General features: G+C 40.2%; 1 protein-coding gene across 1 annotated transcript in view; it reads right to left on the reverse strand.

Moving 5' to 3' along the window:
* LOC126481676 (F-actin-monooxygenase Mical) overlaps nucleotides 1–27,114 on the reverse strand; it is a 561,514-nt gene that overhangs the window by 31,854 nt on the left and 502,546 nt on the right. Inside the window, exons 27-30 of the mRNA XM_050105609.1 lie at nucleotides 21,853–22,027; nucleotides 16,386–16,530; nucleotides 7,778–7,890; nucleotides 5,203–5,376 (exon numbers count right to left, since the gene is read on the reverse strand). Of these exons, the coding sequence (XP_049961566.1) occupies nucleotides 5,203–5,376; nucleotides 7,778–7,890; nucleotides 16,386–16,530; nucleotides 21,853–22,027 (607 nt within the window). The remainder of the gene's footprint in view (nucleotides 1–5,202; nucleotides 5,377–7,777; nucleotides 7,891–16,385; nucleotides 16,531–21,852; nucleotides 22,028–27,114) is intronic.

Consider the following 27,114-nt stretch of genomic DNA (forward strand, 5'->3'; position numbering starts at 1 on the left):
GAGACTGGTTTGATGCAGCTCTCCATGCTACTCTATCCTGTGCAAGCTTTTTCATCTCCCAGTACCTACTGCAACCTACATCCTTCTGAATCTGCTTAGTGTATTCATCTCTTGGTCTCCCTCTACGATTTTTACCCTCCACGCTCCCCTCCAATACTAAATTGGTGATCCCTTGGTGCCTCAGAACATGTCCTACCAACCGATCCCTTCTTCTGGTCAAGTTGTGCCACAAACTTCTCTTCTCCCCAATCCTATTCAATACTTCCTCATTAGTTATGTGATCTACCCATCTAATCTTCAGCATTCTTCTGTAGCACCACATTTCGAAAGCTTCTATTCTCTTCTTGTCCAAACTATTTATCGTCCATGTTTCACTTCCATACATGGCTACACTCCATACGAATACTTTCAGAAATGACTTCCTGACACTTAAATCAATACTGGATGTTAACAAATTTCTCTTCTTCAGAAACGCTTTCCTTGCCATTGCCAGTCTACATTTTATATCCTCTCTACTTCGACCATCATCAGTTATTTTGCTCCCCAAATAGCAAAACTCCTTTACTACTTTAAGTGCCTCATTTCCTAATCTAACTCCCTCAGCATCACCCGACTTAATTAGACTACATTCCATTATCCTTGTTTTGCTTTTGTTGATGTTCATCTTATATCCTCCTTTCAAGACACTGTCCATTCCATTCAACTGCTCTTCCAAGTCCTTTGCTCTCTCTGACAGAATTACAATGTCATCGGCGAACCTCAAAGTTTTTATTTCTACTCCATGAATTTTAATACCTACTCCGAATTTTTCTTTTGTTTCCTTTACTGCTTGCTCAATATACAGATTGAACAACATCGGGGAGAGGCTACAACCCTGTCTTACTCCCTTCCCAACCACTGCTTCCCTTTCATGTCCCTCGACTCTTATAACTGCCATCTGGTTTCTGTACAAATTGTAGATAGCCTTTCGCTCCCTGTATTTTACCCCTGCCACCTTTAGAATTTGAAAGAGAGTATTCCAGTCAACATTGTCAAAAGCTTTCTCTAAGTCTACAAATGCTAGAAATGTAGGTTTGCCTTTCCTTAATCTTTCTTCTAAGATAAGTCGTAAGGTCAGTATTGCCTCACGTGTTCCAGTGTTTCTACGGAATCCAAACTGATCTTCCCCGAGGTTGGCTTCTACTAGTTTTTCCATTCGTCTGTAAAGAATTCGTGTTAGTATTTTGCAGCTGTGGCTTATTAAGCTGATAGTTCGGTAATTTTCACATCTGTCAACACCTGCTTTCTTTGGGATTGGAATTATTATATTCTTCTTGAAGTCTGTGGGTATTTCGCCTGTTTCATACATCTTGCTCACCAGATGGTAGAGTTTTGTCAGGACTGGCTCTCCCACGGCCGTCAGTAGTTCCAATGGAATATTGTCTACTCCGGGGGCCTTGTTTCGACTCAGGTCTTTCAGTGCTCTGTCAAACTCTTCACGCAGTATCATATCTCCCATTTCATCTACATCCTCTTCCATTTAAATAATATTGTCCTCAAGTACATCGCCCTTGTATAGACCCTCTATATACTCCTTCCACCTTTCTGCTTTCCCTTCTTTGCTAAGAACTGGGTTTCCATCTGAGCTCTTGATATTCATACAAGTCGTTCTCTTATCTCCAAAGGTCTCTTTAATTTTCCTGTAGGCGGTATCTATCTTACCCCTAGTGAGATAGGCCTCTACATCCTTACATTTGTCCTCTAGCCATCCCTGCTTAGCCATTTTGCACTTCCTGTCGATCTCATTTTTGAGACGTTTGTATTCCTTTTTGCCTGTTTCACTTACTGCATTATTATATTTTCTCCTTTCATCAATTAAATTCAATATTTCTTCTGTTACCCAAGGATTTCTACTAGCCCTCGTCTTTTTACCTACTTGATCCTCTGCTGCCTTCACTACTTCATCCCTCAAAGCTACCCATTCTTCTTCTACTGTATTTATTTCCCCCATTCCTGTCAATTGCTCCCTTATGCTCTCCCTGAATCTCTGTACAACCTCTGGTTCTTTTAGTTTATCCAGGTCCCATCTCCTTACATTCTCACCTTTTTGCAGTTTCTTCAGTTTTAATCTACAGGTCATAACCAATAGATTGTGGTCAGAGTCCACATCTGCCCCTGGAAATGTCTTACAATTTAAAACCTGGTTCCTAAATCTCTGTCTTACCATTATATAATCTATCTGATACCTTTTAGTATCTCCAGGGTTCTTCCATGTATACAACCTTCTTTCATGATTCTTAAACCAAGTGTTAGTTATGATTATGTTGTGCTCTGTGCAAAATTCGACCAGGCGGCTTCCTCTTTCATTTCTGTCCCCCCAATCCATATTCACCTACTATGTTTCCTTCTCTCCCTTTTCCTACACTCGAATTCCAGTCACCCATGACTATTAAATTTTCGTCTCCCTTCACAATCTGAATAATTTCTTTTATTTCATCATACATTTCTTCAATTTCTTCGTCATCTGCAGAGCTAGTTGGCATATAAACTTGTACTACTGTAGTAGGTGTGGGCTTCGTATCTATCTTGGCCACAATAATGCGTTCACTATGCTGTTTGTAGTAGCTTACCCGCATTCCTATTTTCCTATTCATTATTAAACCTACTCCTGCATTACCCCTATTTGATTTTGTGTTTATAACCCTGTAGTCACCTGACCAGAAGTCTTGTTCCTCCTGCCACCGAACTTCACTAATTCCCACTATATCTAACTTCAACCTATCCATTTCCCTTTTTAAATTTTCTAACCTACCTGCCCGATTAAGGGATCTGACATTCCACGCTCCGATCCGTAGAACGCCAGTTTTCTTTCTCCTGATAACGACATCCTCTTGAGTAGTCCCCGCCCGGAGATCCGAATGGGGGACTATTTTACCTCCGGAATATTTTACCCAAGAGGACGCCATCATCATGTAATCATACAGTAAAGCTGCATGCCCTCGGGAAAAATTACAGGTGTAGTTTCCCCTTGCTTTCAGCCGTTCGCAGTACCAGCACAGCAAGGCCGTTTTGGTTATTGTTACAAGGCCAGATCAGTCAATCATCCAGACTGTTGCCCTTGCAACTACTGAAAAGGCTGCTGCCCCTCTTCAGGAACCACACGTTTGTCTGGCCTCTCAACAGATACCCCTCCGTTGTGGTTGCACCTACGGTACTGCTATCTGTATCGCTGAGGCACGCAAGCCTCCCCACCAACGGCAAGGTCCATGGTTCATGGGGGGGGTTTGAGACAGTACGGAATGAAAATTAATGTAAACAAATGTGAGATCCAGGTTACAACTAGAAAGAAAGATAGACCAACTAGCGATATAAGGATTGGAAGTGAATAATTGAAGAAGGTTGAACGCGTCAAGTACTTGGGAATCGTGATAGAGGAAAATAGAAGAAATGAGAAACAGGTCAGTGAATGTGGCAAACAGACAGAAACAGTCCTACAGAGTGTTAGGGGCATAGCGTGGAACAAACATAACCCACAAAAAAGAAAAGGAGTAATATATAGATGTTACTACATCGCAATACTGACCTATGCATATGAAATACGAGCAATGAAGGAAACAGATGTAAGCAGATGACAGGCATTTGAAATGAGCTCCTTAGAAACAGGAGATGAGTAATAAGGAGAAAGAAGATGAGGTATGAAAGGCTAAGGGAAATGGTGAAAGAGGAATCATTGCACAGCAGGATACGAACATAAAGACTAACATCATAAGGGCAGTTGAAGAGAATGAAAAACAAGAGAACCCCAAGAAGATACAGGAAATGGAGATGAGAAAGAAATGACCAAAAGGAAGACCAAGGACAGATGGCTGAAAGGCATAGAGGAGGGAGGAGGGCATGAAAAGCGAGGACCGGAGCAGAGTGAACACATGAAGATGAGGGGATAACTAGATGGTGAGGCTTACATTCCAGACCCTCTACTGATATTTCAGCTGTGTATTGTCAATTTTTTCATGGTCCTTTGAGTGTCCTGCATCAATGCAGTACTCTGACACTGCTCATTGGACAGGCTGTAACAAACATCCTTCAACAGTTTGTGGATGGCTTACAATGATAAAAAGCATTAATAATAAATTATTAAAAGAGTTGGGGATAACAAATAACGGAGTGGGATATACGTCAGCTGGGAGCAACTAGCGAACCCAATGTTCGCCTGATTAAGGTCCTTCACAAAGTGATGAGAGCAACTGCCTTTGATGTAAGATCTCCTATCACTGTGGACTCTCCAAGTTGGACAGTACAATCAAGAAGATTCACCAGCCACTACTGAGAAATAAACACTACATCATGACTCTGTTGTTGCCCACTGTCCTCCTTTGAAAACATCTGAAGCAATAAAATTGGCTTTGTATTAGAATGACATCAAGTTTCTTTGAATATCATAGATGCTACTTTAACAGAAGCATGCTTTGGTTTATGTACTATTATGCAGCTTGAGGCAATTACACTAATTATTTGTACTATATCAAATGTACACCACTCCTCAATTTCTGTATATATATATATATATATATATATATATATATATATATATATATATATATATATATATATATATATATATATATGTGTGTGTGTGTGTGTGTGTGTGTGTGTGTTCTGGAACTGAGTATCATTTGTGTTTATGTTATATGCACCACACTAACTAAGTTCAATAAATTTGACACATAACTTTGTGAAAATAATTATTTCAGTTGTTTTTCATCAGTTTATGGAAACCAGTGCATATTATATAAAATATTAGAGAGCAGGAACTATTACAGCTTTAACAGAGCATGTTCTTTGCAACACAATTTTTCCAGTTATTAATTTGGATTTAAAGTTTCATTCACTGATAAGAAAATATCTTTGCAATCTATTCACATACACTTGATTATTTCATTGTTATATTACATAACATGTTAAATGTTGCATTAGAAGAATTCAATTTATACTTGTCCATCCACAAAAGAAGAAAGTTAATTTGAATTGTTCGGATGATCTGCAATTGGGGAATTATTGTTACTGAAATTTGCATGATTAGAATAATAAGAGAATAGTAAGTGTGTCTGTCACATGGATAATTAAGTAAATCAGAAAGAAAGAAATTCGAGTTATGCTATCTGCAACACATTGATGTTTGAATCTCTTAAGAAAATTAAACCTTGATGATGATTATGTCTTTACCATCCTTTTTCAGCCGCTCCCGTAGCTCCTGCTGAAGACGAGAATGTCTGTCCTCCAGTTCTAATTCTTCTGCTCGTATTAATAGTTCTCGCTCAAAGCGACGCAGTTCACTTCGTTCTCTTACTAGGGCAAACCACTCTTTGAGGAGGTCTCCTTCATCCTTTTGTGCAGCCACTTGAAATAATAATAAAACGTTCTCATTGCTATTCTCTTTCAGCATAAAAACATAAGCCAAAAGACTAGATTAAAAATGATAGTCAGCTGAAGGAGACTGGTGATTGACTTATTATGACCTTCTGTTTATTTTTGACACAATCACTTTATATGATACAATCACAGTGGCCATCTTTACATGCTACAATAGGAAAAGACCCTATATTAAGATTTTCAAACAAGTTTTTTTCTTCCTAGGTCTACTTTTGAGTTAAGTAAGACACAATTAAAATATGCTTGGTTCATACCTAATGGCCATGAGCGGCATTTGTGGAACAAACATTCATGCATACACAAACTGATAATACCAAAATCATAAATACAACTAAATGTACTTTTCTATATGTCAAAGTTACAATAAAAGTTCTAGCAGTTATTCATAAAATATACAAGGGTTGGAACTTAAATAGTGGAAACTATTTACTCACAACCGATACAAAAGAGTTACACATTTGCACTTGTTACTGTCCTTCAAAGTAGTCACCAGCGTTGTGTAGAACCCGTGTTCAGCAATGTAGAAGGCCTAGTATACCATTAGCAGAGCCTCTTCTGTTGATGGTACAAATGGAGCGGTCTACTGCCTGTCGAATCTCTGGAACAGTTCTGAAGCGAATGCCACAAAGTGGTCCCTTCATCTTCGGAATCAAATCAAAGTAACAAGGACTTATGTCTGGGAAGTATGGTGGATGGTACAGTACTTCCCAGTCTCATCAACTGAACAGAGCAACCACAGCTTGTGCTGTATATGACTGTGCATTGTCGTGCAAAATGATGGGTGGGTTGCACTGAAATTGTCACCACTTCTTTCACATAGCTGGTCACAGGTGATGCACCAAAAACAAACAGTAATACTGTGAACTGACGGTCTGCCGTGAAGGAACGCAATGTATTAGGATAACACCATCACAGTCGTACACGAGAATCACCATAACTTTCACCATATTGGGGCTCTGACGCACTTTCGAGTTGCAGGGCGACCCATAATGACACCATTCATTGGATTGGCGTTTCAGTTTTGGCTCGTAAGATGAGGCCCATGTCTCATCTAGTGTTACGATATGGCATAAGAAAGCCTCCCCTTTGCACTCATAGTGCTCCAAGTGAGTCTTGAGCAGCATTGTAATGCATCCATTTCTGCATTTCCATCATGCGGAACCCATCATGATGCAATTTTTTGAATGCCCAGGCATTCCTTCAGGATGCGAAGCACAGTCGTATGCACTAATCCGGTTTCGTGGGCGAGCTCATGAATCGTATGGCATCGACCACTGTCCACTAACGCAGCGAGAGCATGCACTTCTTCAGAGATGCTATGACAACCTGCCCGATGCATGTTTGCCAACCTTCATTGAAGGCTTTTACCCAATATGCCACTGTTCTGTACGGCAATGCCAATTTTCCGCATGCCTCTTGAAGACCTTGATGACACCGTCATGCTGTATGACTTCTGGCACATTCAATCTTGATCAAACTCCGTTTTTCCTGTTTCGAAAACATAGTGACACCGTTACATTAGACCACTTACTCACAAGTGACTGTATTTCCCTCGATTGTGCATACATCGGTGACATGGGACGGGCGAATCCATTTGCTCGGAGGTAAGGTAGGTATGTCAACGATGTGTGCTATCAGCAACAATGGTAGATTTTCTCCACAGCAGTGTTGCCACTGTTTAAATTTCAGCCTACGTAAAAATAGAGTACAGCTTGTACAAGGAGTAAACTCATATTTAAAACAGAGTTAGGTCTTTATAATAAAAGGAAACAGGAGCAATTGGTATGGTAAATATTTATGATGACTGATGGTGCTGCACTTTAGGCACAAGATAATTAGACCTCTGGTGATAAGCCCAACAAAGATGACACAGCCTGGATGACAAGGGTGGCATTCTGCAGCAGACTGCTGCTCCCATTCTGGTTGTGGGGTGTTTATGTTAGATGGGCAGAAGCTCATAAGTGAAGACATGGTCTGGATGGCTCAGTGCAGCACTTGGTCACAGAAAAGCTCCATTGTCAGCTGAAACACACCTGCTTCAAATGAATAGATCATCACAAATACTGAAATGTGCATCCACTGTACACTCATTCTGTCATTGAGGAGTTTGTTCAGTTCTTTCCAGTGCACAACATAAATTTCTTCTAAAATATCTAACCATTCACTTTTTCTACTTTGTGTAACTCACAAGAAGACACAGAAACTTTTCTGTTTGTTTTAAGGTCTTAATATAGGCAGTTTTCCTTTTTTTTCTATTGTACGAGTTGCAGAAGGCCATTGTGGGCCAAAACCAATAATGACTGTATCATGTAAAGGGACTGTGTTAAAAACATACAGAAGTTATTAGTAGATGGAACTTAGTTGGTACCTGCACTTTCTCCTCGAAGAGCTTTTTCCACATTGACTCCTCTCTGTTCCAGCTCTTTCTGCTTCACTTCCACTTCTTCTAACTGACGCTGAATTTCCTGAGCCATCCTGAGTCTGAAATCAACAAAAAATGCAAAGTCATGTAATATCATGGTTTTATAATGTCACGGTTTGCAAGTCATTTGTAGTTTCAATACAGTCAACATATCAGATAATATTAATGTGAGTCACAAAGTAAAAACAATTTTACAAGGTACTTATGCAGGAAACAATGATCTTTTTAAATAAGTAACTCAAATCTATACATATTATAAAAATTGATGTACATTTATATGTAATATGTATGTATGTACATCGTCCTAAACTAATGGAAAGATTGCAACCAAACTTGGTACACACACCACTTACTGTCTGGAAATCATCACTGCACGAATGAGAACCACCTATCAAATGGGTGGGGGTGAAAAAGCGGAGTAGCTCATGATGAACAAATAACCATGTTTTAGTCATCCAGTATTTGAGAATGAAAGTTTACCTCTTATTACATTTTCTCTGTTCATGTAGTACAACTGTCACATGAAGCATGACATTTTAATCTATTACTTCTTTACCATTAGCTGTATTTGTGACACACTTTGCAGACTATATTCACATATACCATGAATGTCCCAAAAATTATATCATTGTGTGATGCATATTGTTCAGGAAACATGACATCATAGACACTGAAATGCATGAAAAACTGGTGCATCGTGCATGATGTTTCAATTTATCATTTCTTTACTTCTAACTCTGTTCACCACACATTTTGCAGACAGTAGCCACATATACCAATGAATGTACCTTCAAAATTACATCATTGTACAGCACATAGTTCAGAAGATAAGTCGTCATAAACATTGAGCTGCTTAAAAATGTAACTGCAGGGCAAAATTCTCTAGGGATACAAGCGAAATATGTGTACAAATACATGTGAAATAGGTTAAATATATTTGAAATGTGCATATATGAGCAAAACCACAGGTAAATAGATCATCCTAAACCTCTAGGGTGATTTGAATCAAATTTGGTACACACATTAGGTAAAGTGTGGAAATAAATAAATGGGGTAAGAACCACCAGCCTCTTATAGAGGTGAGCCTGATATGGTGGAGAGAGAAGGATCGATGAGGACATGGATGACAGCGAGGAGGAAGGAAGAGATGAGCACAGATATGAGGGAGGAGGAGGAGGAGGGAAAGGAGAGTGGAAGGAAGAGGGAGTGGAGAGAGGGGAGGAGCAGGTTGACAGAGAGGGGGGGGGGGGGGGGGAGGACAGAGAGTGGGGGAAGAAGAGGTGGACTAATGAAAGACTGAAATAAATACATTCAGGGCAATGCCAGGTACTCAACTAATGGCATATAAACTATAGTTCTCCAGCAGTAATCAGTACACATTATTTTAAGGCACAACAATAATGGAAATTCCTGGATAGAACAACACATAAAATAATGGAAAGACAACTACTCATGTGTAGTGAACTTATGTGTGTGTACACACCACACCAACAGTATTCACTACCTTCTGAGCTATCTACCTCTTCTTCTAGTAGAAAGTACACACTTTTTCACACAGCTATCCAAAAGCAAGTGGCCACAGTATTGCATTATTACTGATTATCATGTGAGACAAACTTGTTGTAACACACAAATATGTTTCAGTCTGATGCAGAAACTAGAGGTCTGCATCAGGAGTTAGGCTTGGTCATATTGTTTGGTGCATTTACCACCTGCTGATGTCAATGTAGTAGCTTTGGACATGGGGAGCAACTGTATTTGACTTCCCTCAAGCTCATTCATGCATCCCATACCTAGATGACCTGACCATCCACTCTAAGGCTGCACTCACCTTGGAAGGACCTGACCATCCAGTCTAAAGATGTGTTTATACCTGTGCGCCCTTGCACCTAGTCACTGTGCAGCTGCGCTTGCCTCCACACTTGAGGAGAGTCACACATGCATGTTGTAGATGCCTTTTCGACATGTGTGCACAAGTGATTCCATTCACAGCTAGGTTCACACAAGATGCCTCTACTTTTGTGTGGGACAAGAGCAGACGCACAGTGACTAGCTGCAAGGCGCACAGGTCTAAATGTGCCTTAAGGCTGCGCGCGCGCGCGCCCACACACACACACACACACACACACACACACACACACACACACACACACACACCAGCAGGACCTAACTGTCTGCTCTAAGGCTGCACACACGCATACACACACTGGGAGTGAAATTGTACAACTAAACCGTCACATGACTTTGAACAACCTGAGAGGCACACACTGAAACCGTATTCATCAGTGGGTCGCATGTGTAGTAGTTAATGTAATGGATTTCTACTGGTATTGTAGTTCTCTTTTTCTGAGGCAAAGGCTGAGATGATGCAAAAGAAGAAGGAATGAGTAACTATGATGCATAAAAGAAGAGGACTAAGTAATAATTCAAATACAATATACAATTAATTTAGAATGCATGGATACATTTGAGCACATTCTGACAAGTGTGGATCATCAGCTTAGCAAGTCCAGCAGCTTTCAGCCAGCCATATTTCCTTGTGAATGTCTGAAAAGTGAGGGAACTTGAATTCATCTACTTGAAGATTATTAGCAGTGACTATTATTTAAAAACAAAACTTAAGAAGTTGCAGTATTGACAGCATCTCTGCCAACTGCATCCTGTGCACTGCCATGAGAGGGACAGAGCATTTGAATCTCCTGCCAGTCTGCTGCCACACGAGATTGTTTTCCTTCACCGTTATTCTTCGAGGGGTGGTACCACACATACACAGCACCAGAGGACATAAATCCATCTGATTTAACTGCTTGGAACTCTAATTGGCCGGCTCAATATTTTAAGCAGCCATAATTCAGAGCTTGGCCTCAAGATCAAGTGCATCTGTAGGCTTATAAACATTAGTGTGGAAGACTGCAGTGAGGAACATTACATCGAATAGCATGATGCTACTTAAGTGCTGTAAATATTCATATGCTTATATAACTGTTTCAGCATTCAAGACAATTCGTTGCTATAAGGAACACACAACTCAGCACCACAGAAACTGAAAGTTCCTCTCAAACGTATTCACAAAAAATTTCTTTTCTTTGGTTTACATTGCAAGATAAAATAACAGAAAGTTGTTATTGTGCTGACAGACAGCAAAGAGGAGAATGGAACCAAGAGATACAAATACATTGAATACTACCAAATTTAGGAATGTCCGTTATTAATCAGGAACAATATAGTGAGGAAAGTTGCGAATAGTAAATGGGAACCGAGAGCAACTATACTAAAAACAAATGCTCAAGTACTTTGCTTTTCCTCAGTGGAACATGCAAACTCCATGTGGTCCAGAACTGCACATGCCAAAAAAATCATCACAAGCCTGGATGACACATGCAGACTAACAACAGGATGCATGAAACTACAACACTTGGGTAGCTATATAAAGCAGACAGATTCCCACTCCTGAATCCTGAAAAATTTCTCATGAACACACACAAGAATTTAAACAGACTTTTGATAAGTGCCATGCCCTACAAGGGTGTTTCATGGGGGCTTGGCAGACTTAAATCCTACAAAAGAATCTTAGTACCAAGCAGAATGATACCCCATAGAACAAGCCTGCCTCACAAGAGATGCCCGGCAGCAATACATCAAGCTGGAAGATTTGGAGAATACTGAACTGCATCAAAATGGGTGTAGTGCGTGCCAGACAAAACAAATCTAATTAAATGGAGCCTAAAAGACAAAACACACAACAAATGTGACTGTTGAGAAATCCAGGACATGGATCATCATTTACAATGTCCCAACTGCCCCACAAGATGTACCCCTGGCAACCTATGGCTTGACAAGAATATAACACTTGATGTGGCCTGATACTGGGCTGGAAAACTATAAAACAAATTTCCCAGACTGGAAAAAGTAAACAAGTGGGGAGAACATCTCACCATCATTAGACTGTAATACCAACACTTGTAGGGTACCTCAAGACTCACTTCTGATTCCCCTACCTATTATTAACGATATATCTCTTTTGTACAAAGTAACACAAATGTACACCTTTGCTGATGACTATACAGTAATTACTGGTAATTCAGCATACAAAATTAAAGCGTCAGTAAATAAGGTTTTTGCGGATATTATGAACTGATTATCATACATGATCTTTCTCTCACTGTCAGTAAAATAAGTTTTATTCAGTTTTGAACAGATCATAAATATGCGGAAAAAATGGGAAAAAATTAATGGTTAGCAGATAACAAGAGTACATAACGCCAAATATGTGGGTTTCTTCGCTGATAGTAAAATAAACTGGTCAAACCACACCCTAGATCAGTGCAAAAGACCGTTTCCTGCAGCATTTAGTTTAAGCATTGTTACCCTTGCAGAAATAAGAATGCTGATTAATCAGTATATTATGACTGCTTTCATATCATCATGGCATGTGGCCTCATCTTCTGGTAATTTTAATCACCACAACTACAGTAGAATGTATATTCTCCCCAACATGTTTCACAAGAAAAAAGTCTCTCTCTCTCTCTCTCAACCCAATAACATGTATCACAGCCATGATGCAAAAAGACATTCTCTCTGAGCAGACAAAATTGAGTGCTGTGGGGAAGAGGATACAATTGAGGGAGTACAGGATTTTTAATGTCCTACCTCCACAAATGAAGTGTCGAGTGAATGATGAACTCTTATTAAGAAGCTTTAAATGTCTGCTGATGCAAGGGTCATTGTACACAATAGGAGAGTCTCTGAGCCGCAATGAATAATACACAAATATTTGTGATACTGGTATTTAGATCAGCCTCAGCTCTTCAACTGTATGTATGTGTAATTACCAGTATTGCAAAATTGACCCATTCCATATGCTGTCATGTATTAATAAGACGGATGTACAGAATACAAAATATATAAATAAATATCAACCAAAGTACAAGTAAATTTATTCACCTATGAAATATATATCAACAATCCATTGCAGGTTGAGAGTAAAAGTGATAGTCACATATACAATATTACAACAAAAATGATCTATTAATAATAAAAATAATTCTCTTTGTTTTTATATGAGAAAGAAAATAATAAAAAAGATTCTTTCATTCCCAGAACAAAGAACCTGCTACATATGACCATCAAATACACGTAAACTCTTTCACATTGCTATCTTTGTCTGGTCTGGGAATTTCTTCATAACATAATATCTCTTCCTGCATCTTTAACCATGCCATGGTAACTTTTACAGATACACTATGTGATCAAAACTATCCGGACACCTGGCTGAAAATGACTTACAAGTTCGTGGCACGCTCCATCGGTAATGCTGGAATTCAATATGGTTTTGGCTCACCCTTAGCATTGATGACAGCTTCCACTCTCACAGATATATGTTCAATCAAGTGCTGGAAGGTTTCTTGGGGAATGGCAGCCCATTCTTCACGGAATGCTGCACTGAGGAGAGGTATCGATGTCGGTCGATGAGGCTGGCACAAAGTCGGCATTCCAAAACATCCCAAAGATGTTCTATAGGATTCAGGTCAGGACTCTGTGCAGGCCAGTCCATTATAGGGATGTTATTGTCATGTAACCACTCCGCCACGGGCCACGCATTATGAACAGGTGTTCGATCATGTTGAAAATGAAATTGCCGTCCCCGAATTGCTCTTCAATAGTGGAAAGCAAGAAGGTGCTTAACATCTCAATGTAGGCCTGTACTGTGATAGTGCCATGCGAAACAACAATGGATGCAAGTCACCTCCATGAAAAACACAACCATGCCATAACACCACTGCCTCCGAATTCTACATATGCTGGCAGATGACGTTCACCAAGCACTCACCATACCCACACCCTGCCATCAGATCACCACATTGTGTACCATGATTCATCATTTCACACAATGTTTTTCCATTGTTCAAACATCCAATGTTTACACTCCTTACACCAAGTAAGGCATCATTTGGCATGATAATGAACAGCCACTCGACGATGAAATCCAAGTTTTCTCATCTTCTACCTAACTGTCATAGTACTTGCAGTGGATTCTGATGCTGTTTGAAATTCCTGTGTGATGGTCTGGGTAGATGTCTGCCTATTACACATTATGACCCTCTTTAACTGTCAGCCATCTCTGTCAGTCAACAGACGAGGTCGGCTTGTACACTTTTGTGCTGTACGTGTTCCTTCACGTTTTTACTTCACTATCACATTGGAAACAGTGGACCTAGGAATGTTTAGGAGTGTGGAGATCTCACATACACATGTATGGCACAAGTGACACCCTACTGCCTGACGTCCGTGAGTTCTGCAGAGTGTCCCATTCTGCTCTCTCATAATGTCTAATGAGTACTAAGATCACTAATATGGAGTACCTGGCAGTATGTGGCAGCACAATGCACCTAATAGGGGGTGCCTGGATAGTTTTATTACACAGTGTACAAATTTCATCATTACTTCAATTAAAAAAGACTTCTTTGTCCAAATTGATGTGCCAGTGGGAATTCAGTTTGCCAGCCCTAACTACTCTAAGTTCCTATCAAATGTGGTGGTAGACTTGCATTCAGAAGTAGTGGGTTTCAAATAGCTGTCTGGTCTTTCTGATTTAGGTTTTTCATGGGTTCTCAAAAATAAGCAAGCTGAATGCTGGAAGATTCCTTTGAAATGACGACAGCTTATTTCCTTCCGCATTCTTGCCCTATGCGAACTTGGGCTACATATCTAATAATGGTCTTGTCATTTACGTGGCGTTAAACCTGAACCTCACATTATTTTCCTTCAAAAACTTGCATGGCACTTCACTTGCTATAACAAAACAAAAAGCACAGCTGTTGGCTGCCAGTTTTGCAATTAACTGCATGTTCATGAAGTAGTGTTGCTCAGTTACTCTTTAGGTATAGGATTCATCACACATTCAATTTAATATACTTGAACGTGCTTCCAGAACAGAGTGATACATTTTTAATATTACAATAAATTTGCCTCGCATGGTTCTCATTAAAAGTCTAAGGTAACAACCTTTGCCCCAACTTGGACCAAGGCACACGCAAATGTACATACATACTGTTAAGCTGGATCATGATTTTTTTGTTCCCTGACAATTTATTACATATGTTTGACAGTTATTAGAAATGTAATAATTACTAATAGCAAGTAACAGTTTTATAAAGTGAGGTGGCAAAAGTTATGGGATATCTCGCACCATCATGTCGGACCTAGTTTTACCCAGCGTAGTGCAGCAACTCGACATGGTGTGGACTCAACAAGTCGTTGGGAAGTCCCCTGCAGAAATATTGAGGCAAGCTGCCTCTATAGCTGTCCACAATTGCAAAAGTTTTTCCGGTGGAGAATTTTGTGCATGATCTGACCTCTCAATTATGTTCTATAAATGTTTGATGGGACTCATATTGGGTGATCTGCGTGGCTAAACCATTCGCCCGAATTGTCCAGAACAATTTTCAAACCAATCACGATTACTTGTAGCCTAGTGATGTGGTGCATTGTCATCCCTGTTGTCTGTAAACACGATGTCCATAAATGGCTGCAAATGGTCTCCAAACAGCTGTACATCAAGAGGACACCCAGTCCATTCCATGCAAAAACAGTCCACACCATTATGGAGCCACCACCAGCTTGCAAAGTGGCTTGTTGACAACTTGAGTCCATGGCTTCATGGGGTCTGCATGACACTCAAACCCTAACATCAGTTGTCTATAGTCCAACCAATATGGTCACAAGCCCAGGAGAAGCACTGGAGGTGATGTCATACTGTTAGCAAAGGCACTCGCATTGGTCGTCTGCTGTCATAGACGATCAACACCAAATTTTACCACACTGCCCTAACAGATACGTTCATCATACATCCCACTTTGATTTCTGCAGTTATTTCATGTGGTGTTGCTTGTCTGTTAACACTGACAACTCTAAGCAAATTCTGCTGCTCTCAGTTGTTCAGTGAAGGCCATTGGCCACTGCATTGTTGGTGAGAGGTAAAGCCTGAAAGTTGGTATTCTTGGCAGACTCTTGACATTGTGGTTCTCAGAATATTGCATTCCCTAACAATTTCTGAAATGGAATGTACTATGTATCTAGCTCCAACTACCATTCTGCGTTCAAAGTCTGGTAATTCCCATCATGCAGCTACAAGCACGCCAGAAACCTTTTCACATGATCATCTGAGCACAAATGACAGCTCCACCAATGCTCACCGCTGTCTGTATATGTGCAGATCAATGTCCCATGACGTTTGTCACCTCAGAGTATAATGTATGAGGGCTTGTTTAAATTCCCACAAAATGCAGGAAACAATGACTCAGAGACAAAACTAAAAGGATTCTGTTATAGATCAGCCTGAAATTAATATGTTTTGTGTAAACAAACCACACAATTTAGTAATAAGAATTCTTCTATGGCCTTTTCACCTGAAAGGCCATTGAATACCCACAACATGTCCTGTGTTCTAATATATTTCAATTCTAATGTATGAGATACAAATATTAGTGTACGAGATGTTTGTATTAAAGGTTATCATTTTGCTCTTAATGAAGATTTAACTGAATCAGCTAACCTCTTTTGCTGTGCCTGCCTTGACATACGTTGCTGCATGCGTGTGTGGCGTCGGCTCAGACTGCCTGTTGATAAGGTTCCTTCATGACTTGGGGTGGACAAAATTGTTGCGCGAGATTCTTCATCCACTTCAGAGCAACTCTCTTCTATGAAAATAAATAATAATAATAATAATAATAATAATAATGAATCTATCAACACATACACAACTATTTATGCTCAGAAATCTCGTTACATTTAATTATGAATAAGCAATGTATACAGTTTGTAAATTATACAAATGTTTAGAGCATACAAAGAAACAAAAGAGAATACATAATTTACAAGACAACACTGATCACATGTCATGTCATATACCATATATCAGCTCGGCTGAAATCACTGCACAGTTTTTTATATTGGTATGACTGCCAACCAGCTGTCTACCAGGGTGAATGGCCACTGCCCAATGTGGCCAAAAGCAAAGTGGACAGCACTGGGGCACAACACGCAGCTGAACATATCTTGCATGTTTTCAATGGTTGCTTCACAACCCAGGTTATCTGGATCCTTCTCTCAACCATCAGCTTCTCTGAACTGCACAAATAGGAGTTATTCTTACTACACATTTTCCACTCCCAAAATCATGCTGGCCTGAACCTACGGTAATCTACTGTCACTCCACCCAACAGTTCGTATCACCTCCTCCCCACTTACATCCCCCACCACCATTGTGCTCTTTTCTCTGACACACACACACACACACACACACACACACACACACACACACACACACACACACACACACAGTCTCACAGCATTGTCCTCCCTCCCTCCCCCCCCCCCCCCCCATGTTATCCCTCCTCCTTTCTCACTCCACTTCAGATTGCTGCTTCTGTTTGACATGATACCACTGCATTCTGACTGCAGCAGCCAGAGAGAACAGTCATGTATGTGTGAGGTGTGCTTGTTTGCATGAATGTGTGTGTGTTATTTTTTTTTCTGAAGAAGGCTTTGGCCTGAAACACAGTGTGTAACACACTTTTCATTGTGCCTGTCTGCAACTCAATGTGTCATTTTCAGTGAGTAGCAATCTATCCTTTCCATAATTTTGTTGATATTCCAACTTGGACTTTTCAATACATGGATAAGTGGAAACATGACATGAAAGGACTGAGAAATGAAAGACTACCAAGGAATATCCTGAACTAAAACCTGAAAGGAAGGAATGACATTGGCTGACCAAGAAAATGGTGAGCATACCTGAAAGGATTGAGAGACATAGGTCAACCAAGGAAACAGTGAGCATAAATTTTAAGACATAACAGGCAAATGCCTAATTGCTGTATCCTAGATGCTGATGACAATCTTAGTATAATGTAAGCTTTCACGGTCGGTATTGTCTTCACTTAAAACTTCTGGGCTGATAGGTCATGGTCGAAGTATAAAACTCTCCCCTGACGTACAGTGGCAAACTGCGAAGAGAACTCAAGGAAGCGCTGATTATATAGGCAGTACAGAGGGTGCCACTGTCGATCCCGTAGTGATGGCTATGAGATTGTCTCTGGTAATGCCAACATTCTCGATTGAAAGTAATCGATCATCACGCTTGCGGTGCAATGCTGACATCCAAATATTATCCAGTTTAACACCTTTGTCTTTCCTATTAAAATTATTATGGTGTTTATCAATCTCGTTAGCATCTCTATACATGCGTGCATAATAATGCGAGGGGTTCGATATGATGCTCGTCTCGGTGAATTTTATTTCATGATCACCTTCCTGGCAAACATGTTCCGCTACGGCCGATTTATCCATGTGACCCATGCAGCAATTCCTCTTATGTTCAAGAAGACGGGTGTTCACACTTCTCTTTGTGGTACCGATATAAACCTGTCCACAACTACAAGGAATTTTATATACCCCCGGTGTAGCCAAAGGGTGTCGTGCATCTTTTGCCGATCTTAAATATTCTTTTATTTTCCTGGTGGGTCTGAAAATAGTTTCCACCCCATACATGCTTAAAACTTTCCCAATGCGATCTGTGACCTTACTAATCAACGGAAGAAAAACTTTGCTCTTGGGCGACTTTTGTTCGTCGTTGCTCCTGATTCTCTGCATAGAGCGAAGTGCTCGATCTATATCCCTGCTAGAATAGCCATTCTTCACGAAAGTTGACCATAGATGTTCAATCTCGTCTTTTAAATAAACAGGTTCACAAATTTTGTACGCCCTGTCTACTAAGGTTTTCATTACACCTTTTTTTTTTGTCTAGGGTGGTGGTTTAAATCTTAATGTAGATAACGATCAGTATGTGTGGCCTTTCTATACACCTTAAGGCCCAACGTTCTGTCCCGTCATTTAATCACAGACATATCCAGGAAATTCAATTGCCCATTCCTTTCCGTCTCCATAGTAAATTGGATTTTTGGATTAATGCTGTTTAAATGTGTCAGGAAGGCATCCAACTCCTCTCCTCTGTGTGCCCATACTACGAACGTGTCATCGACATAGCGATACCATCTGGCTGGTCTCTTACTGGCAGTCTGCAATGCCTGTTGTTCAAAAGTCTCCATAAATAAGTTAGCCACAGCAGGACTAAGAGGACTGCCTATAGCCACCCCGTCAATCTGTTCATAAAAGTTATTATCGTACTGAAAGTAGGTTGTGGTGAGGCAGTGTCAGAATAATGCCAAAATATTGGTACAAAAAATATCTGCTATGCATAAGATAGATTCGTTTACCAGAATCATGGTAAATAATGACACAATATCAAAACTGATGAAGATATCATCCAGGCCCACGCTCGTTTCCTTTAACTTGTCGATGAAATGAGCTGAATTTTTAATATGACTGTCCATTGTACCAACATAAGGTTGCAGCACTGAGGCAAAGTGTCTAGCTAGCTCGTGTGTTGGTCCACCTATAGCGCTGACAATTGGCCTCAACGGAATCTCAGGTTTATGCACTCTGGGTATGCCATAAAGTCTTTTGTTTTACAAAGCAGCTTCTTATCGTCGGAGGCGAATGAAGACGCTTTCACCAGTCGATTGGTCATTCTTAAAATCTTCATACTCTGATCTTTCTGGAGTTTTTTGTAATTGGAGGGAACCAAAATATCATTGATTTTTCCATGATAGTCCTCACTGTTCAGTATGACGGTGGCATTACCCTTATCTGCATTAAGAACAATAATGTTTTTATCTGCATTTATAACCCTCAGCGCCTTCCTTTGTGCCTGCGACAAATTACTGTTAGGTGGCTTACATGTACGTAAAATCCTAACCGTTTCCATCCTAATTATGTCAGCAGACTGCTGTGGCAGCTGCCGGATACCTGCCTCAATATTTTCTACGATAGCCTCTGTGGGTACGTTTTGGAGCGTCACAGCAAAATTGCCTCCTTTCGCTAGTACAGAAATTTCAACGTTTTATAAATCTTTATCAGACAGGTTAATAACAGAACGAGAATTGTCCTCAACTGAACCTCCTGAAATGTTGTTCTGTAAGTTATTGAACTTCTTCTTCTTCTGTCTATTTGCTGATATTTCTGCACTAACTTCCATAATTTTGAATGTTAGACTGTCAATCTAATTCCCATCGCCACATTGCATAGTTTTACTAAGAACTAAGTGGAGATGAAAAAGCTTACTGCTGGTTTCCGCTAGTGCTCGCCGCGTCTGATGAATCCTATCACATAGCATTGCAGATTCCACACGGTTGTAAATACGATCAGCCTGAGCCGAGCGAAACATCCCCTTCACCTTCAGAAATTTCGGAATCCGTCCCTGCAGTGTAACAAGGAGGTGAGGGTACACAGTAGTTGTGCTTTCTTCTTGTTCATACCTTCAAGTCGTCAAACCGATGCAGACATTTCCTTCCTGTAAAGGTGTTTGATCATACAATGTAAGCTTTCACGGCTGGTATTGTCTTCACTTAAAACTTCCGGGCTGATAGGCCGTGGTCGAAGTATAAAACTCTCCCCTGACGTACAGTGGCAAACTGCGAAGAGAACTCAAGGAAGCGCTGATTATATAGGCAGTACAGAGGGTGCCACTGTCGATCCCGTGGTGTCGGCTATGAGATCATCTCTGATAATGCCAACATTCTCGAATGAAAGTAATCAATCGTCACACTTGCGGTGCATGTTCCGCTACGGCCGATTTATCCGTGTGACCCAGGCGGCAATTCCTCTTATGTTCAAGAAGATGGGTGTTCACACTTCTCTTTGTGGTACCAATATAAACCTGTCCACAACTACAAGCATTCGGGAGGACGATGGTTCAATCCCGCATCCGGCCATCCTGATTTAGATTTTCCGTGATTTCCCTAAATCGCTCCAGGCAAATGCCGGGATGGTTCCTCTGAAAGGGCATGGCCGACTTCCTTCCCAATCCTTCCCTAATCTGATGAGACCAACGACCACACTGTCTGGTCTCCTTCCCCAAACCAACCAACCAACCAATTACAAGGAATTTTATATACCCCCGGTGCAGCCAAAGGGTGTCGTGCATCTTTTGCCACTCTTAAATATGTGTATGCTGTACTGTAGTGTTCCTGTTGATATGGGTGAAGAGAATGGAGTAGGTGAAATTTAGTGCTTGTGCAAAGGGGCCATCCAGCTTAACTTCTACAGTTGAATAATAGATCACCATCAACAGAGATCACCATCAACAGTGTCACATACCTTTACACTTTGACACATAGCACAGATGTTAGAAACTTAATCCGGAATCTTGGTGTACAATGTAGAATCCAGGTATTTTTCTCCCTCCCCTTAACAGCAAAAAAACTGCAGTGAATATTCCTTCCACCACAACGACTTGAGCCAGTTATCAGCAAATTTAGTGTCACTGGGCGAGTATGCATTAGCAACCTCAATTACAGAGGCTTTAGATGAGAAATAGCCATTTTCAAAAGCAGTTTAAATTAAAAGGGACATCTGAGAACATAACACCTATAAAATTTTGTGGAATTTATTTTACCTGTAATTACCAGAAAAACCTGGTTAGTAGTTATTAGCCTAAGGCAAAAAATTGTAATAATGTGTTTCACTATTTTTATTCCACACTGACTTTTGCCCACACTAAAGCTTGGCTATGGTGAAATGAATTTCACTTACTGGCTCCCCAAATAGAGCAGCATACCAATGCGAATGAAAACAGTAATATGGAGATTTGAAAACTACAAAGCAGTGTTTTAGAGACTATCTATGTTATGAAATAGACAAGAACAACTGACTGCTTAGCATCTTTTTCAGACATATGAAAAACAGATTTAAGCAGCCACATAACAATTAATAAAATGATGACACTCAATTTCATCAGAAACTATTTGTCAAACGAAGAAATAAAACTAAGCACAGCCTTGTCACTAATCATTTCCACAGAATTGTCATGAAAATGGTTGATAAATCAAAAGACTACTGCCATACTGTAGTAAGCTTACCACTAGTTGCACTAATATTGTAAAAACAAATCAAATACTCACCTGATGCCCTGTGAGCAGCAGCATTCTTCAAGTAGTTCAGAGGAGGTGGTGGTATGGGTGGAGGCGTATCATCGTATAAAACTCCATATCTTTTTTCGTTATCTTTTACACTATCAGCAGTTTTGATCCTATAGACATCTGATGATTGGGCATGTTTGTTTGGTGATTCCCTATCCTATTAAAAAGGATGAAAAACAGATATCAGGAAGTGACAATTATTTAATTTTCAATGTGGAAAGTGAGTAACCTCAATCCTTCTGCTACAACGAGGAATTACTGTGAAGTACAGCTGAAATGAAATTCTGGACGATATTATATTAGGCAAGAAACTGATTTCTCTTCTAATAAATAAACAATCAATAATAAAAACATAATCTTATCCCATAATTAAATATAAACATATATTTGGGGCATAGACTCCCCACATCTCACAATTTGTGTGATGCTGTTTATTGAGCAGTCCTGCCCACGGAAAAAAAATCTACCAAATTACATAGCAGTTTCCTATTACCAAATTTTTCTATTGGTTATAGTAAAGTTATACAAAAGAAATTTTCATTTAATAAATTGTACTACTACTTGGTCAGAGTTTGTAATATCTAAGTAAGTACAAAGAGAAAGAAAGGTTGAAGATAATACTATAAAAACAGCAAGGACCCAGCTTGCATTGCATTGCCACTCAAAAAGAGAAATGACTTGTGTTTAAATTCCATTTATTGAAGTGTTTTGGATACATATTTCACCCCCACCCCTCCCCCCACACACTCCCTGCCACCCCAATGTCGCACATATATGGATAAATCTGAAGGTTTTCCGACGTGTGAGCAGGTCGCATACAGCTGTCTACGTGAAAAACATGGAATTGCCAAATTTAGTCCACACAGTTGTAGTGACTGTCCCAGAAACTGCAGACACTTCAATTCCAATGACATACATTGCAATCACTGGGAAGCATGGCAACAGTACATCTTGTCCCACAAATTTTATTTTAAAATTGTAGCTACAATGATATTGTTTATAATATCTTTCATTCAAAGCCTGGTAGCATTCCAAAGCAGTTATGGATTTACAGTTCAGTCAAGAATGACAGGCCTGCTAATTTTCAGTGTTAATATGTGAGGCAGCACGCCTGACAAATCTACTGAATTCACATGAATTTGGGGATAATTGACACCTTGGTCATGATTATTACAGTGTCAATGAACTGATACATTGTTGCTTCACCTGGTATTTCTTTTAAAATGCTGAAATTTATGGTACTGATACTGTCATTTTTGGATGCTAACACAGCATATCCACTGAGCAACTGCTAAGTTTGGTATTTGTATGTGAAATCCAGGAAAACTTTGTAAATCAATTCATCTGTGATTGGTGTGATTTTACAGAATTTTGTTGAAAATGTGATACACCATGTGGATTCATCGACTGCCGATTTCCTATTCTCAGTAACCAAAAACAGCTTTGTGGAACATTCAATGTACGCATCATGTTGTAGTTGTACAGACATTGGTCTTCAAAGTTAATGTCTGTAAATGTCATCATTAAGTGAGTTTTCATCAGCGGCTGCTGAAGAGAGTACAATTAACAGAATTTGTCAAAAATCACCAGACCATAAAATGAGTGCACTACTGAAAGGTTGCTCCTTTTCTCTCAAAATTCCAATGCTTTATTGTGCACCATACTACTCTATCTCATACACTGAGTTAACATGATCGGAGTATTATTGTACAACAGATCAAATTCTCGGGTGCGATCAAATTCTCAGGTGCGCATATAAATTTTTAAACTTGGCACAGATTCCAAAAATCAACTGTGGCTTGTACCAGGTGTCACAGTCAAAAGGAGCACAGAGTGCGCCAGTGGTGCAGAAGGTAGAACACTGCCCCTAACACATTTCCACAGTGAACCAAGTTGTAATCATGGAGTATAAATGGCACAGTACGACTGCATCCATTACATCACTCTGCAAGTCTGGCAATACACAGCCATAAAGTGTAACTTCCAATCCCAGCTGCTCTATGATGTCCTAAAGGAAAGTGTGAAGGCAAGGGGAACTGACAATAATTGAGACACCATGGTGTGGACAAGTCCAGTGACACTTATAGATAATGAGGGCAAATGATCACATCACCAGCTGCAATGATGTTATGTCCAGCTTAAATATCCCTGTTTCAGAAGCCTCAATCTCAGTGTCTGGTCATTCTGGCTGCATCTCTGATTCCAACAGAAGTTTAATATTACTAGGAGCATGATAAGTCGGTTGGCAAATTGTGACATGCTGCCTGCTACATGAGTAAAGACTTCAGCTCCGAGACTGTGGGCAGCTGGCTGTGATGGGACTTCACAGCTGCAAGCTGCCATTGTTGTTGGGTTAACTACATGACTGAGGTAAGATGTGGGCTTTCCCCCTTCCCAAATGACTAGAAACTACCACTTTCAACCTGAGTACAACATCCCTGGTTGTACACTGTGTAGTTGATTTTGAGTTCTGAGCATCCGCCTTCATGACATCAGTCATCCTTGATATGCTGTTGGCACACACCTTAGTTCACAGCCATCAGAGAAGACAATATATACTGTAAAATCCAAACTAGGCCATATAAATGATGACTTTGGGCATATGACAGCTACCCTTCCCAGCTTCTGAGCTCAGTCTCCCGCACCTGTAGCATAACCACCTTACCTGCTCAACTGCCAAGGCCACTAAAAATCCTGTCTTGAGGAGTGACAGCTACAATGGTAGTCAGAAACGGGCCTCACATTGGTGTGGCTACAACTGGCATCAGAAATGGCTGACCACTGCCACAGCTAGTTTCTGATGTCATTGTCATCACCACAGCAGCTTCGCTCATCTTGCAATCAATGCTTTGCACAGTGCAGGGCTGAGACTGAGAAGCATTTTGTTTAGTTTGTAACTTGAAATTTTGTATGTATAATTCATTGGCCATGGTGGCTCATTGTGGCATTCATTTTAATCTGAGGGTAACTCTTGTGCAGCTGTGTGAACCTCCTAACCTGTATGGTTTTAAGGGTATTTGTCTGAGTCACATTTGACATCTACCAGGTGTACATTAAACATTCTTCCTGGGCAAGAGTTGCCGTGCACAAAGGCTGTGCTTACCCAAAGGTTTCAGTTGGGAACAGTACTCACTTCTTTAGGGAGAAGATGGATATGTTAATGTGTTACTGCAGAAGCATAATGAGTTCACTGAATCATTCTCAAATAGGTTCTCAAAGTTCAACATCCAAATGTACGAGCTAATGCAGAATGAGGAAGTCAATATGGCGCTATGCCAAGAAGCCGAGCATAGGGATCTCAATGTATTTCATACTGAAATGTCAAGGAGGGTTAGGGTAGAGAATCCTTCTGATTTGGCTGCAGCTATTTGGATCACCACATAGTTGGAAGAAACATATATATCATCTAGGTGTCTTGGTGACTGCCTTGTGTTTGCTTCAGAAATTAAATGTCACACATATGTATGTGAGGGCCATTTCCAACGACACTGTCATCAGCCAGAGTGCTATGAATGTGGACAAGTGGGTCATAAAGCACTGAAGTGCAGGAGTAAGAAATGGGAAATTTGTTATCAACAAAAAGAGTTCATTAAATGTGAACACAAATTTATCAGCCTTCTGAAAACGCTCCAAATACACTGTAGTATTGCACAAGTAGATGCAGAAACAGAATCCTGGTTGTGGAGTTTCATTGATGGCAAAGAACATGGGTTTTAATAGATACAGGGGCACTGTATCAGTTGTTGCACTACACATTCTGGGTAAAAAGAGAGTAGGGTCACTGCGTTACAAGTTACATGGTGTTTGTGATAATGATATAAATTCATTGGGGAGCAACACTGCTCTAGTTTAGCACTGGAGCTAAGATTTTCTCTGAGCATATGGAGGCGTTGCCACGTGTTGGTGAAGGGTATACTATGATTCTCCGGTTTGATTTCCTTACTAATCATAATATTATCTATCTTTCATGGCATACAGATGATCTTAGAGGGACTTTGTTCCCACTGGGTGATACGGCCACAAGTGAGGCAATGTCGCAAGGTGCACTGATCATGAAGGAATTGGCATCTGCACTGCATACACATGATAAAGATGGGTTCCCATGATAACATAACAGGAACAGCAAAACTGACTTGGGTCTCTGTGGGTACAGATTTACTACAGGAGAAAGTAACAAGCATTTGGGTTCTGTGCACTGTTTTGTATGCAGAAGTGTAGCACACACATGGAACATGAATGATGAACGTATGGTTCTGGTTAGGCTAGAAAATTTTGGTAAGGACGACACAAGTCTACCAGCCACTGAACTCTGAAGTGTTGTTTCCAAGCAACAGGATGTGTTATTGACCAGTCACCACAGGATATGGGGACTAAATTTCAAGGTGTGGAAAGTTAGGAAAGAGATTCGTAGACTACAAGGCACAGTCAAGGAGTTATGTAAGGAGGCATGGAAAGAAACTATTTTCTTGGAAATGAGTAATGATTATCAAGAATTAGAACTGCCTTATGGGAAGCTAAAAGCATAGCTGATGCAAATCACAGTACAACAGTCACCTGTACACATACAGAGGAGATGGATCAATGCAGGAGCAGCTTGTTAAAAACCTGTTTTGGACAAAAAATAAATATGCTGTGGGAACTGAATACGACAATAGGTTAGGTGCAAGAAGCAGTAGGGGACACTAAGACCACAGTAGGGTGAAATATGACACAACTAACAAATCTGGGGCAAAATGCATTGGAAAATACTGAAGTTACATGAGAGAGTGCTACAGAACTCATGGAGTGTGTGCATAATATGGTAGCAACAGCAGATAACAACTTGGCAATGATTCAGAAATGATTGAGCACAATGGATGAAAAGATGACTATCACAAGATGGTTAAGGACACTGATAGACAGAATTGATGAGGCAAGATTTCAAGAAGAAGGCATGCAAGCAGCAGTTCACCATGCAATACTTGGACAACTAAGTTCAGAATTGATGTCACTGCAAAAATTTTTGGAAGGGTTATGGCAAGCACAGAAGGGCTTCCTAGCAGAGTTTCCGCATTTAGTTAACACAAGGAAATTTACCAGTAGTACTGTTGGAGAGGAGGCAGATAAAGGAAGACTGCTGATATGTATTCGATTCCTGGTAGTAGGTAGAATCATGGGTTATCAGTGTCACACCATTCATCTGTGCCCAATGAAATGGAAAATCATGAATACATGAGTGGCAACTACAGACTAAAGAAGTATTGG

Source organism: Schistocerca serialis, chromosome 5, assembly GCF_023864345.2.
Source record: "Schistocerca serialis cubense isolate TAMUIC-IGC-003099 chromosome 5, iqSchSeri2.2, whole genome shotgun sequence".
Classification (NCBI taxonomy): Eukaryota; Metazoa; Arthropoda; class Insecta; order Orthoptera; family Acrididae; genus Schistocerca; species Schistocerca serialis.